The 13,642-nt window shown below is 33.1% G+C and overlaps 2 protein-coding genes and 1 non-coding gene across 4 annotated transcripts; 1 reads left to right on the forward strand and 2 right to left on the reverse strand.

Moving 5' to 3' along the window:
• The first annotated feature begins 199 nt into the window (after positions 1–199).
• su(sable) (suppressor of sable) lies at positions 200–6,879 on the forward strand. 2 transcript variants are annotated; one of them, XM_073093167.1, is made up of 2 exons: positions 200–380; positions 2,418–6,879. In XM_073093167.1, the coding sequence occupies exon 2, from the start codon at positions 2,428–2,430 to the stop codon at positions 5,938–5,940; it is 3,513 nt and encodes a 1,170-aa protein (XP_072949268.1). In that variant the 5' UTR covers positions 200–380; positions 2,418–2,427; the 3' UTR covers positions 5,941–6,879. The 2 variants fall into 2 exon arrangements, with proteins under 2 accessions (XP_072949268.1, XP_072949267.1); XM_073093166.1 differs by lacking the exon at positions 200–380 and adding an exon at positions 875–1,312.
• On the reverse strand, positions 6,880–9,518 carry LOC140757450 (intraflagellar transport protein 22 homolog). Its single transcript, XM_073093168.1, has 4 exons — positions 9,305–9,518; positions 8,467–8,642; positions 7,331–7,533; positions 6,880–7,228 (listed from the first exon to the last, which is right to left on the reverse strand). The coding sequence occupies exons 1-4, from the start codon at positions 9,347–9,349 to the stop codon at positions 7,107–7,109; spliced, it is 546 nt and encodes a 181-aa protein (XP_072949269.1). The 5' UTR covers positions 9,350–9,518; the 3' UTR covers positions 6,880–7,106.
• A 655-nt stretch (positions 9,519–10,173) lies between these two features.
• Positions 10,174–10,245, reverse strand: TRNAQ-CUG (transfer RNA glutamine (anticodon CUG)). Its single transcript has one exon. It is a non-coding gene; the product is annotated as a tRNA-Gln (tRNA).
• Between the last annotated feature and the right edge of the window lie 3,397 nt (positions 10,246–13,642).

Consider the following 13,642-nt stretch of genomic DNA (forward strand, 5'->3'; position numbering starts at 1 on the left):
TTCCTTTTAAATACATAACGCGCATCTAATAAATATATTAATATTTTATAATTTTCTAAGGTTTTTATAATATAGTTTACGTGTATATTTTGTATTATTAGACCTTATTTTGGATAAATAGTAATGAAATGACCGGATCTTGACTGTTTGGTAATGCGTCGCTACATAAGCGCCATCATTATTAACAGTGACCAAAAGTGGAACTAATAATCGACGAACCAAATATCTTTGCTTTGTTCTGTTGCTGCAGTCGTCGTCCGAATCCGAAATCAATATTGCGTATTCGAATTTGTTACGTCGTCTTTATGCAGCAATGCTATGAAAGAATTCCATTTTACATGGCGTATAGTAGTCGCACATAGTGAATCGTTCATTTAAATGTAAGATGGGTAAAATATATTATTTACTTGCTAGGCCATTATAATGAATGCGTGCCCCCTATAATTTGTACATAAAGTGCTTGATCAGCTAAAGAAATAATTTGCCACACATGTGCAGTATTCTACACAAATTTAAATAGTATTCATCCTTATTGCGTTACAAATTTATCAGTAGATATTTTTTGGTTATGCATAAATGTAATGGTGAACTTTTGTATTTATTATTTTTGACATAATCAAAATGGCGGATGTAAGATTTGCAAAATGCTCAATCTTTTTGTTTAGTTACCATCTAGAATGCATTTTATTTTAAATTGCATGAACATTTAAACATTTGTCTTTACATAACAGATTTAATACATAACAAATTGGTTAATTTTTATTGTTAATAGGTATGTACTTTCTATTCAAAAAGCTAATCTGGTAATTTGGTGTGGGTCGGCAATAAGTATATCGATTATTAATTAGGAAATTTTACAATATCTTAAATTATTCTTGTAAAGATTTAATTATCGCCATTATCTAAATATGCATTAATGCTCCCAAATTAAGATGGTACTTAGGTTATTTGACAGTGAGTCACTATACGCCAGTACCTATAAAAAGTAGCATTGTGTTTGTGTGAGTGAGCGTCGTACTCTTCGTGACCTCGAAAAAGGAAGGACATAGCTATATCTTGCCGTTCTAGAAGGCTGACGTCATTCAATCAATTCGTGGCGAGAGCGCAGCGCGCAGCAAGACATTGTGAAATGTGAACGGCCACCCACTGCTTGTATTACCTGACCGTATCTACTAATTTACTTGAAAGTAGTGGCTAAGAACAGTTACTGTACTGACTTCTGCCATACATGTTGAATTTATAACTGCGCAACACTTATACTAGTGATATTTGGAGAATCATTCTCAATGCTAATTGTTTCGACGAATATTAGGTATAGTATATAAGAGGAAAAATGGTGTCCATTGCGACACAGACCAATTATTTAACATAATTATTGTATTTATTATACTTTTTTAGATTGCTAACTTTCACTTGGATTCATAAGACATAAAGTTAAAAATAGGACGTCAGTCTTCAGTTCAGTTGATTATATCATTCTCTTAGTGATGCCAAAGTTCATTTTATTTTGTGTCTGATAGAACTTGAAGGGAGTGGTTTTAAAATTTGTGATTAATTATTATTTGCAGGCTAATAATGCATTTATTTTCACTAGTTACGTATCTAGTTTATCTATTTCCTGTATTCATCCATATGTGTTTTAGGGTCTCTTTAAATTAGCTGGGTTATACATAAATATGGCGGAATTGCGACGTTGCCAAGTTCACTTTGTGACGTACGTAGCTATCTGTCGATGAGTCTACACAATGAAATAATTAGATTAATAATGTGATTTTAAAATAACTTGTAATGGCATTAAAAAAAAACAAATTAATGCAACTGAAATAGTTCAGGCAATATAACTGTTAACATAATTTCGGCTAAATATTTTAATTAATGCATATATTGTATTAAATTTAATGGAAAAATGTACATTCACACTTGATAACTTATCTTATCATTGGTATGAGCCCCTAGGTAATATCAATGTTTAGCGATTCATTGTTTAACTTTATAGATTAAAGTTTCTAAGTATATTAATACTCAAAGTTTATTTTTTTATATTAGTGCAGGGTGTTTTTATGCTCGCTATCTTAAACTTGTAAAGTTATTATATACATAAGGAGTAATTGATTGATTAATAATTAGAACTGAGCTAAGTTTCTGCATATAACAACAATTATAAGGCATTTCTACAGTTTTTATTTTCTATTTAAATTAACCTTTTTTATCCACATTCTTACAAAGATTAAAATATAATTGGTATTTTAAACTTTGTAAGACATTACGTTATTATTGACAATTTACATGAAACTTGTAACATACTAGCAATTTAGGGCAACTATTTATATGGAGACTTTTAGAAGTATAACTGCTTCAACATTGTTTTGACGTTAAATGAAACAGGTTTATTAATAGACTTGCTTTCTCAATTTCAGTGAGACATTCATGATGGCTGACCCCGCTACGAATACGGAAGACTTGGAAGATGGAGAAATCGAGAGTGAAGGCGAAGAAACTCCTGAAGTTCCAAATGAAGACAAGAAAGAAGAATCACCGCCTGCTGAGGATAAAATTGAAAATTGTGAAGCGGAAGGTTTCTACTATTCTAAATCAGGTAAGAAAAAGAAGATTAAAAATAAATCCCATAAAGACCAAAAGTCAAAAGATAAAAGCAAGAAAAGTCGTAAACATTTAAACCCTATGGAGGATGACTTTGCTGGAAATATTGAAAAGGCGATTCGTAAGGCTATGAACAAAAATGATGATGCAGAATCTCAAATTGAAGATGACGTTGAAGATCGTAGAAAGCATAAGAAGAGAAAAAAATATGACAGTAAAGATGGTCCAAGCAAAAAGCGTAAAAAACAGGACTTTTCGGATGATATGGATGAAAATGAAATGATGTGTGTAAGGGGAGCTTCGCCCGTTCATAGACAATCACCTGATGGTACATATGCTGAAGATGACAGAGACTCTTATGCTTCTGATAGTAGTCACGACTCTAGAGGAAATCAACATCATCGTCGACGACTGCCTCAGCGCGAACGCAACAAAAATAAAAATGATAGGCGAAGAGGAGCACACCCTAAACAAGATCTTGACGGTATCTGTTTATTTTATATGCAAGGTAAATGTCATAAGGGCGACGACTGCGTTTATTCTCATGATTGGGATCCACCCCGAAAAATGGAACTTTGCAAATTTTATTTGATGGATTGTTGCGCGAAAAGAGACAAATGTCTGTATATGCATGCAGACTTTCCATGTAAATATTATCATACTGGGCTTCCTTGTATTTATAAAGATGATTGTAAATTTGCGCATGGCAAACCTCTTAATGAAGGTCTTAAAAATATTCTTTTAAAGCATATTGAATCTGCCCCGAAAGAGATATTAGGTGATTTTCCAAGATTAAATAGAGAAGGTGCATTAAAAATGATTCAAACCACTCAGCTGAAGTTAATACAACAATTTTCCGAAAACACTGACAGTCCAAATCGAAATATTCCGTCACTTTTTGAACTAAATATTCCTAATCCACAAAATAATCCGGATAATTTTCAAATGAATCAATTTAACAACGAGAGACAGAACAAAGTTTCACCTAAAATACGTCAGTCACGGTGGCAAAATGACCATTCTAATCAGAATTATAATAACAGCATGTCTCCTAATAATAACACGAATAACAAAAATGTTTTAAGCATCAAGAATCTTACCGGCGTTTTAACTCCAAGACAAATTTCTGATCTTACAAAAATGGGGATCGATAATTTAGATCAGTTAGGACAATTAACAGTATTGCAGCTGAATAGTATTGGTATATCCTTAAAACAAATAACTGACATACAACTTAATACAATGAGCATACAAAAATTAGGTTTAATAAATAATGTCGAACAACAGTCGCAACAGTTCATTAATTCAACTGGTACGATGGATTTAGACTTACGAGTAGCACCTATAGTGCCAGTTACTAATAGCTTGTCGGTACCATCAGAATTATCCGGACAAGACATTGACATGCGGTTTCAGCCAGTAGTCCCACCCAAAGCGAACGATGACCTTAATACCAACATAAAAGAATCGATTTCTAATAGTAAAGATATGATTGATATAGATCAGTATACTAAAGACGCATTAAAATTTGCGTCCAAAGATAAGGAAAACATTGATATATCAAATGAGCATTTTGAAAATGAAACTCAAATTATTACGAATGAATCTAAGGACGTAGATCATAGAGTTCTTCCATACGCTGATGATGATCATAGACCACTCAGCTCTAGTGTCGATGAAAGAAAAATTCAAAGTGAAGGCGATACTGACATACGATTCTTACAACCCGAGCCACTATTTAAAAATTCTGACAAAAGAAACCGACGGTCTACTACAGATGACGAGGACAATAATTTATTAATTGATGAGAAATGGTATTCCAGCGATGAAGAAAAAGGAATCAAAAAGAAGTCCCCTGTGTCATCACCAAGACCCACTTTAATGTCGCCACCACAAGTATCAGCATCACAAGCAATAGAACCCTCTGCTGTTTTAAGTAGATTAGGTGATCTTTCTAAGATAGATATTAGTGAAGAGGTGACAAAATTATTAAATACAATGAAAAATAATTTGCATGAAAATAAACCCACCAACCAAGAATCGATTGAAAGCAATAAACTGAGAGATCCTCGATCTAGAAGGTCACCAGATAAAACTATCGATACTAATATTAAACCTACAAAAATCCCACCACGAGTTTCAATCTATGATTGTGTCGATGGGGAACCTACAGATGGACGTCGTAGAACAGATGTTGATCTACGTCAAACTGATTATAAAATTCCAGCTTTTGGAGACACTGATCTCAGGCAGAGTAGCAGTGGAGACATTGATTTCCGCTTAGGATTACCTTTTAAACCTATACCAAACTATACACCGGCTTCTGAAATTAATGGTTCAATTAATAATCATCCGCCTATCCCATATAAACTTGTACCTATCCATATACCGCGACCAGACTACACAGATATTAGAAACAGCACTGCAAAATCACAAGCTTTGATAGACCCAAGGCTACGAAAAGTATTTCGTTTATCGGTAGAGGAACCTATCAGCGATAGCGAAAAACATACCAAACCAGTTTCTACAGCCCCTCGAGTGGATCCTAGAAGAAAACCTAAAGATAATATTGACAGTCTCAATTCAGATCAAAAATTAAACTCTGTGGATATACAAACTGTACTGCAAAATTCTAACTGGTATAAGGAATTGAGTTCTACACAAAAGATATTTGTTAATCAACATTTAGCACCAGTAACACAAATGATCAAGCAGCATCAACAGGATAAAACACCGGGGAAAAAAATTGATTTGGCATCAATACAAAGTAATTCGGTTTTATGTAACATATTTACAAACTTAGGTATTACATTAGGTGAAAACGGTGAGTATACGTACCTACCTAAGCCAAAGGAGGCCTTATTGAAGACTCCTACTAATTTTAATCAAAATGCTAATCCTTTTGGTATTAGTAGTAATATGGGTGGAGGACCTCCTGGATCAATGGAAGGTAACATAAACATGATGAATATGCCTTCAATGGGTATGGCAGGTATGAATAATATGAACGTCGGTCACATGCATGGATTCAACCAGCCCTTGCCGGATCCTAGAGGCGGCCCGGCGCCGGGTTTACTTGGGATTGCTCCAAATATCCCACATAATTTTAATAATAAGTTTGGTGGTCCAAATAATTTCGGTGGCATGGGATTTAATGTTCCACCGCCGGGTAATGATTTCAATTATATGGACGGAGAACAAAACTTCCAACGCTTTTCAAATAGGGGTGGTCCTCGAGGGCGTGGCAACGATCGTTGGAATCGCGGTGGCTCAGGAAGAGGACATAGAGATAGAAAGAACTTTAGTGATAGGAGCAATTGGAAAAACGATAGACATTAGATGTTTATATTTTGAATTAAGTTAAAAGTATAAGTTATAATTGCTAAAACACTTAAGCCCTTCCACATGACACAAAATGTGATCAATGTGATAATTATAAATAACGACAGACTTTCTTAATGACAGTTCTTTTACATTTTATATTATTCATAATGTAGGAAAATAAGAAAATGCTTTACATGTACAAGTTTTAGTGTAAATATTTTAAACTGTAAATTTATTATTGATAGTTTCATACATAATCTTAACGTAATGTAGTAAATTATGTTTAATTATAGAATCAAATGAATTAAGTTCATTTTAAAAGTACTCATTATACGGGCCAAATGTTTTAAGACTGAGTGCAAGTTTATGATTGAGTTTTTACGCATATTTGTATTAGCATTCATAATTTATGTTGTAAACTATGAGCCACGCAAATAACAATTTATAAGTAGTATCTAGTCACTATGTGAATGAAAGCAATGGAAGAATTTAAAAATAATCCAAATCCGTAAAACGCGAATGCTAGCTAGCTGTAGGAAGTAGTAGTATCTCTTTATTATTTCTTGAATAAAGTAGGTACCGTAATTTCTTTAATTTACGTGGTTATTGTTAAATTACTGGATACAATGAATAAGTCATTGTTTGTGTGGCACTGAGGTTTAGACATTAATAATGATCATGGTGATTCAACAATCACCATTCAAAACTTTTTGGAGATTGTTGAACATATCTCAATAAAGCAATAATTTATCAGTATCTTATAGCAATCCTTTTGAAATGAAATGACAGTGAATCATTTTGTCCAGTAAATATCTACCTACGTTTTACACAAAGCAATATGATATACAATTCATATTAATTGATTAAGTTGTTTATTAGTTTTTGTGATAAGAAAAGATAAACAAACACTGGACTGTAATTACTTTAAAATAAATTATGTTTATACAAAACGCATTGATTTCGAACTTTTTTATTACATAAAAGTTTTTAAGTATCCCCTGTGTTGATGTTGATTCCTTACAGTGTATGCAAGATGACAGTCTTGTAAATAAATATGAAGGAAGAAATTGGACAATGAATGAATTCATGAATGTTTTTCAGTATAGTGATTATCGTAGAAGCTGTTTATCAGGTAAGTATGCCACAACGTACATCCAAGATACACATTGAGAGATGAACCATTAACCTTCTTTGTTCAATACTTGTAAAATCGAGGCAACATAATTGGAAAAATCTACTTTGAGTTTATTACTCCCAGATTTTAAGTTTATCGCCACTTGAGACACTTTCGAAAATGTTGAAGCTGAAACAACAACAATTAATATTAAAATTGTAGTTTTGGAAGCTTTTACTGTATAATAAATATTACAATCATTTAATGGAAAACAATAACACAAATACATACACAAATTTAACGAATCGATATCCTCTTGATCATCAGCAGTATTATAGAAAAGGACACATTGTTTTGGAGATAACTTTGTTTGAGACACGAAGTAATTGTATAAAAGTTCTAATTCTCTTGATGCGGTATGCATGGTATTTGGTGAACACATCAGTATAACACCCTGGACTCCAAGTCGAAGAGATGGCCAGCATGATTCAAATCTGAAATTAGGATTGAAATAAGAAATAAATAGCTGCTGACCGACACTATGCATCTATATTAAATCATTCGCAGCGACAAGTAATTCCAAATAATCACTACAGATGTCGCTACATGAACTATAATTTTATTACTTAAGTTCGCTTATATTTCGTAAAACAAATTCTTGTTCTATGTTACACGATGGTAAAATATGAAGGCTTTTTAAATAACTAAATGTTATTGATGTATAAGTAACTCGGTTAAAATTAAGCTACCTACATTACACTTTTACATAATTCATAAAAGAAGAATTTATATTATATATTATATATTATATTTATATTTATATTTATTTATAGGTCTTCAGTTTTTCGCATCTTATTCCGAGACGTTGGAAAGTACCTAGTTAAGCAGACTGTGGAAACAATATTATATGCTTTCTTATATTAGATAAATACCTGTTTTTGTATCTAATGATATAAATAATCGTTCTTCAAAATTGATCGCTTTATCGTCAAAATATATATGAATCGAATAAGCAATTAGTTCTATTAGAATGAATTCTCGCCAACCCGTTACTTTCCCACTGCTGGGAACGGATCTTCATTAGACTGGGAAGGATTTACGTCATAAGTCTTCTACGCTGGCCAATTTGCGAATTTGTAAATTTCAAAGATAATATATGAAGGCGTTATGGTAGATAAGTTGCGTTTTTTCGGTCACATCTCGCTATGTTTTCCTCCATCGTTAAAGAAAATGATAATTATTAATTTCCGTCCATAATTTTGAAATTTGGTACATACGGTACAGAGCGTGCCTAGGCTCAATGATGTTGCATTTATGGAGTTCAAACCTCGGTCCTAGATTAAGAGACTGCTTTTCAAAGCTCTCTTAGCTGGTATCTGCTACGACTGTATTAGTACTACCATAAATAATTATAATAAAACTTTTACTTGTGATCGCCGCTGCAGTCCCATAATTCTATATCGATTTTACTTGTTTTTCCGTCTATATTCAAATTTGAAAGTTCAAATTCAACGATTCTTACACCCTGTGTGGGTTTAGGAGGACTTGCTTCTTCAATATTCATGCATTCGGATATAAAATTAGCTGCTAATGTTTTGCCACTCTGAAATAAATAATTAAGTATGGAGGTATATTATAATTTATTACCATAAGCATGAGATTGGAGATGAGTTTAAAGAAAGTGTGCTGGGCAATGGTTAGTCTGGTGGTGATAATTAGGTACCAAAATTTTTGGTACCTAATTATCTCACATGGCAAAAGTTTTGAATTTGAGTTACTATGGATTGATCGCACACAGAATGAAAGCTCAATTTAATATATTTTATCATGGAATTCAAATGACAAACTAGCACAATCCATTTTGTTGGTCATAAGTGGTCACTGCCATCCAACGACGTATGTAATCAACCCTGAATAGGCTTGGAGTTTTACCAGGGGTTGATCATAGATGGTAGTAGAATGCCTTGTGTTAATCAATGAAGTTATTAGATAAAAATGTAAAAATAAAAAAAAGTAGCAGTGATACCTCACCAATCTTATTAGATTACAAAGGCTTCTATCATTTTTATTATAAAAGCTTTAGGCATGTTTTATTGATTTTACTGCTGGGTTTGTATTTTATCATTGAAGAGAACATCTGGATCCCTTGCAAACCAAATTTAAGAGATGTCTGATGTACACACAGAAAATATTGCCGTAAAAATTGTAAGGCGTTATTATTATTTTAAGTCTAATCACTTAATTTCTTAGCTTAAAAGTACTTACTTCTGACGGTCCAACCATAACTATTTTTAATTTTTTCAAAAGCATTTTTCTTCAGATAATTATTATGTACCAACTTGTTGAATGATATAATATTATAGTCTACTTATTCGTCAAAAACACACAATGTAACTTATTGTTAAAGAATTATAATTTAAAGCTAAATAACGAACAATAATAATATTATCTTTTGACTTGTTTGTATACTAAGAGTGCATCTCCTAGGCAACCATTGGCTTCTATATAATCAAGTAAAGTTTGGATACACGTACAGGTTATTGACAGTATTACTACTATCTACTATAAAACAATAAAATATTTACCTATGTAACTAATCGATCGTGGCAAGATGTAGACTCTACAGATAGGTACCTAATCAGAGTTTGTAGAGGACTGCAGGATAATCCTAGTAAGTCAAATTTAATCCTATACCTACTGATATAATAATAATTATTCATAAATTGTAATCTTGATTACTAGGAGATTAGTGAGTATCTACGTCCCTTTCTGTTAGAGACTGGCAAAGGTATGACTAGTATTTTCTGTTTAAAACGAAGGCATGACTGCTGAAAAGTATGCTGAATTGTGTAGATAGACTTACCACATGTTTTGATCGAATGAAAACATGTACCTACAAGGTACCTACGTACCTGATGACTACCGTAAAATTAATATGTCATTATACATTTTTGTGATTGTGACCTACATAGAGACACTTCAGGAAACTAATATTTGTGAAACTTATTAGTTAGAAGTCTCGCATTCCGTTGAAAATACAACCGTAGAATTCAATATCAGAATGGATTGAAGAAAAATAATATGCAATAAAAGCTATTATAAGCACTCGGTAAATAATAAAACATTTAAAAAACAGGTCCCACCGAGATTTGAACTCGGATCGCTGGATTCAGAGTCCAGAGTGCTAACCATTACACCATGGGACCGGATGCTGGTCGCTTTTAAATATCCGTTCGTAATATTATATTTGCAAATAAATACTGAAAATAATAAAAAAGTGGCTGAATTAAATCCTCCTCCTTTATGGTTCATGCTTTAATATTCATTGTAGCTACTGACGTCTGTATTTTTATTTTTATAATATAGGAATAGCAGACGAGCATGCAGTCCACTTGATGGAAAGTGGCTACTGCCGCCCATGGACATCTGTAATCAACCCCAGATAGGATTAGATATTCCTATCTGAGGTCGGCCACAGATGCGCCGCTACCCCTGAGGACTAAGCTGGAACGCCTCGGGAAAGTCGGTCTCCCTTACCACATCCTTCAAACTGTAACACAGCAGCGCCTCACATTGCTGTTATTAGGTAGAAATAGGTGTGGCGGTGGTGCCGCTGGAGTCGAACCACAAAAGGTTCTACCACCTTCAAATAACATTGAAGAATAGTTTTATTAAATCGCACAATTGATATTATTACACAAAGTAATAAAAGCTTCTCATTATTAAAAATATAAATACCCGCAGATACCCGCAGCCCAGAGCGCCAGACGTAAGTCATTTTTAACCGACTTCAAAAAGGAGGTGGTTATCAATTCGGCCGGTATCTTTTTTTTTTAAAGCTAAAAGTTTCCCTGCATTGTCCCTAACAGTGGTAGCTATTGCTGTAGTCCGCGTCAAACTTCTAGTCCGCTCTGAAGTTGTTGCGAGGTGTAGTCATACAATTTGCTATGGCGACGCAATTCATTTCTATATTCAGAGCGGAATAGCAGTTTTACGAGTAGGTACCTATTATACCTACTTACGTATTAGCTTAAAGACAACTTTTTACATTTTTTTCTATTATTATTTTTAAATACGAAAAAGTATCAAAGATTTCAAAGACACTTTGTAGGCTTAAACGGTTAATACAATTGTAATATGTTTTATTATGTTAGTAATAAAATGAAAGACTTATTAGGAATTAGTACAATGACAACATAAGACACAAATATTATTCTGATAAATCCTAATCTTAAACTTAAGGGTGTGCGTGTTACAGTAAATATTTACCTAACATGGTATGTGATACCTACTCTTATATAATTATACGAAGATATAACTTACCTACAGTGACTTATAACAACTTAGCTAAACTAAACATTGTTTATAAATAAGTAGTTAACTGTTTCTGAATGCCACAGCAGTTCAGGGGGGTTTTCGTACCACGACCTCGTTAAATTAAGAATGTTTTTACAACATTACAATAAGCAGTTTTGTATTATGTCGGTCGACATTATTCATTCTTTTTTGCAGGAAAATTAACTTTTAAAGCAAAATATGACGATTTCAGTTGGTTTTATACAATGGATAAGCGAAAAATGAATAAGAGTTTAAGTTCAACTGCGTATGACGGAATATTTTACTGTTTTATACGGTCATGGTACGAAACACAATTAATGCAGATGCGATATTAAACTAAAACTTTCATGATCTATGGTGGTTTTTAAACGATGGTGGTAGGCCCCCAGGTGCAAAAAGAATGTTAACAGTAGTTGTGGTTTAGCTCCTTCATTATCACTCGACTGCGGTGTTAACCGTTAACCATGGTGCATCACATTATTGTATAACAAATTGCGTAACAAATATGGTAACATGATTTGTTAAGGAAACTCATCTATTACAAGATGAGCTGTACTGGTTTTTGTTAGAAAACCAGCTTGCGGATTGCAAGTGACCTGCTGGGCCGTAGGTAGAGACGTGTGGTTAGGGAATGATAGGTATTTGCGCGCCCTAATACCTAATAGGTAGGTACTAATTTTCTAAGATTATTTTAGATGTATGCGTGATCAAGTGCGAATTAGCGTCATAAGAATATAATTACTTAATTAGGTTGCCACATAATGGTCTAAGATAGACCTTATTTACCTCTTGCATTGTAGAGACAATGAATTTAATTAAATAAATTGATTACACAGTGTTAAAACAAATTCGACGTTCAAGCCCAGATATATATTTTTGGGGTCGCTAAATTCGAATCCCAGATTCATTTGACCTCATTACCTTAGAATTTTTCAGAATCTAAAAACCGATATTAGCAGCAAATAAGCATATCATAAAAAAGCAATCACAGCCTAGTGATTAAAACTCGGCCTCTCGATCGAGGGGTCTGAGGTTCAAATAGTAGGCACCTTTGATTTTTCAAAAATAATGTGCGTATTACAAATAAATGATCACTTGATTTAAAGGTGAAGGAAAAATGGTGAGTAAACCAGCACAAATGAAATATTTATAAAAAAAAGGGAATGTGAAGTCTACCAATATGCACTTGGCCAGCGCGGTGGACTATGGCCTAATACTTCTCATTCTGTACCTTATTTATCGAAGTGGACGACTGAAATAACCTTGCAGAGTACAGTCACATATGGGTCGCGTAATCTTAGTCCTTCATTATTATTAGAATATGTGCATTTAAGTATCTAGTTGCTTTAAGTACTCGTGAACCCTGTTTTAATATGTATCAAATGCTCTTATAACTGTTGGATAACTGTAAATACGAGAAATAGATTAGATAGGCAGAAACCAGTGCGATCTTATAAGACTCACGCTGTAAAACTAGATAATAAGTAGTTTACGCTTTTCTGAGATGATTCCATGAATATACTATTATGGCAAGATTTGCTCTCCACGACCATTTTGTCATAAAAATATTTATACGGCAATACGTGTGTAGGCAATAAACTGAGAAAGATTTAAACCTGAAGACGATATAACATAGGTAATGCTATAATTTTTTTTATCACAAGGCGTGAAGAATCTCATGGAAAATAAATATTATGTAAAATAAACCACAATAATAAATTCTTCGACAATTTAAATTTAACTTTCGTATTAACGATAATATATAGGTAATTAGGTAGGTAGGTTAAGGGTTTAAGGAACTTTTAAACAACATAACTTTAACGTGTATTTTTTGTTCTTACTATTATTATTTAATTTTCACGGAGAGGTCTCGTTTATATATATTTACTTGCATAAACTTAAAAGGTTTATGCAAAAATACTGTTGATCATTAAATTCATTTTATCTACAATACAATTTTATCTACAACTTATTTTAGCTCGCGTGCAGTGTTTGTAAGGCTCTACGGGGTTATTATATGAGGCGTTAGTTATAGTAAATCATTATTAGTCAACGAACATGAGGTGGTAAAAGGTGTCTTTAGGCAGCAACGCACCTAAAAATCACATTCAAGTAAGACTTCTTTTCTATTTGAGTTCGATGATAAAGATACGTGGGCTGTATGATTAACTTACTAGTTTACTTCCTGAATATGATATGATGATCGTGTCTTGTCTTTAAAGTATTATAGGTATAGAAATACTCTGTGCATTTCATCACAGATTA

Source organism: Epargyreus clarus, unplaced genomic scaffold (assembly GCF_041222505.1).
Source record: "Epargyreus clarus isolate Ecla_fem2 unplaced genomic scaffold, WU_Ecla_fem_2.2 ptg000004l, whole genome shotgun sequence".
Classification (NCBI taxonomy): domain Eukaryota; kingdom Metazoa; phylum Arthropoda; class Insecta; order Lepidoptera; family Hesperiidae; genus Epargyreus; species Epargyreus clarus.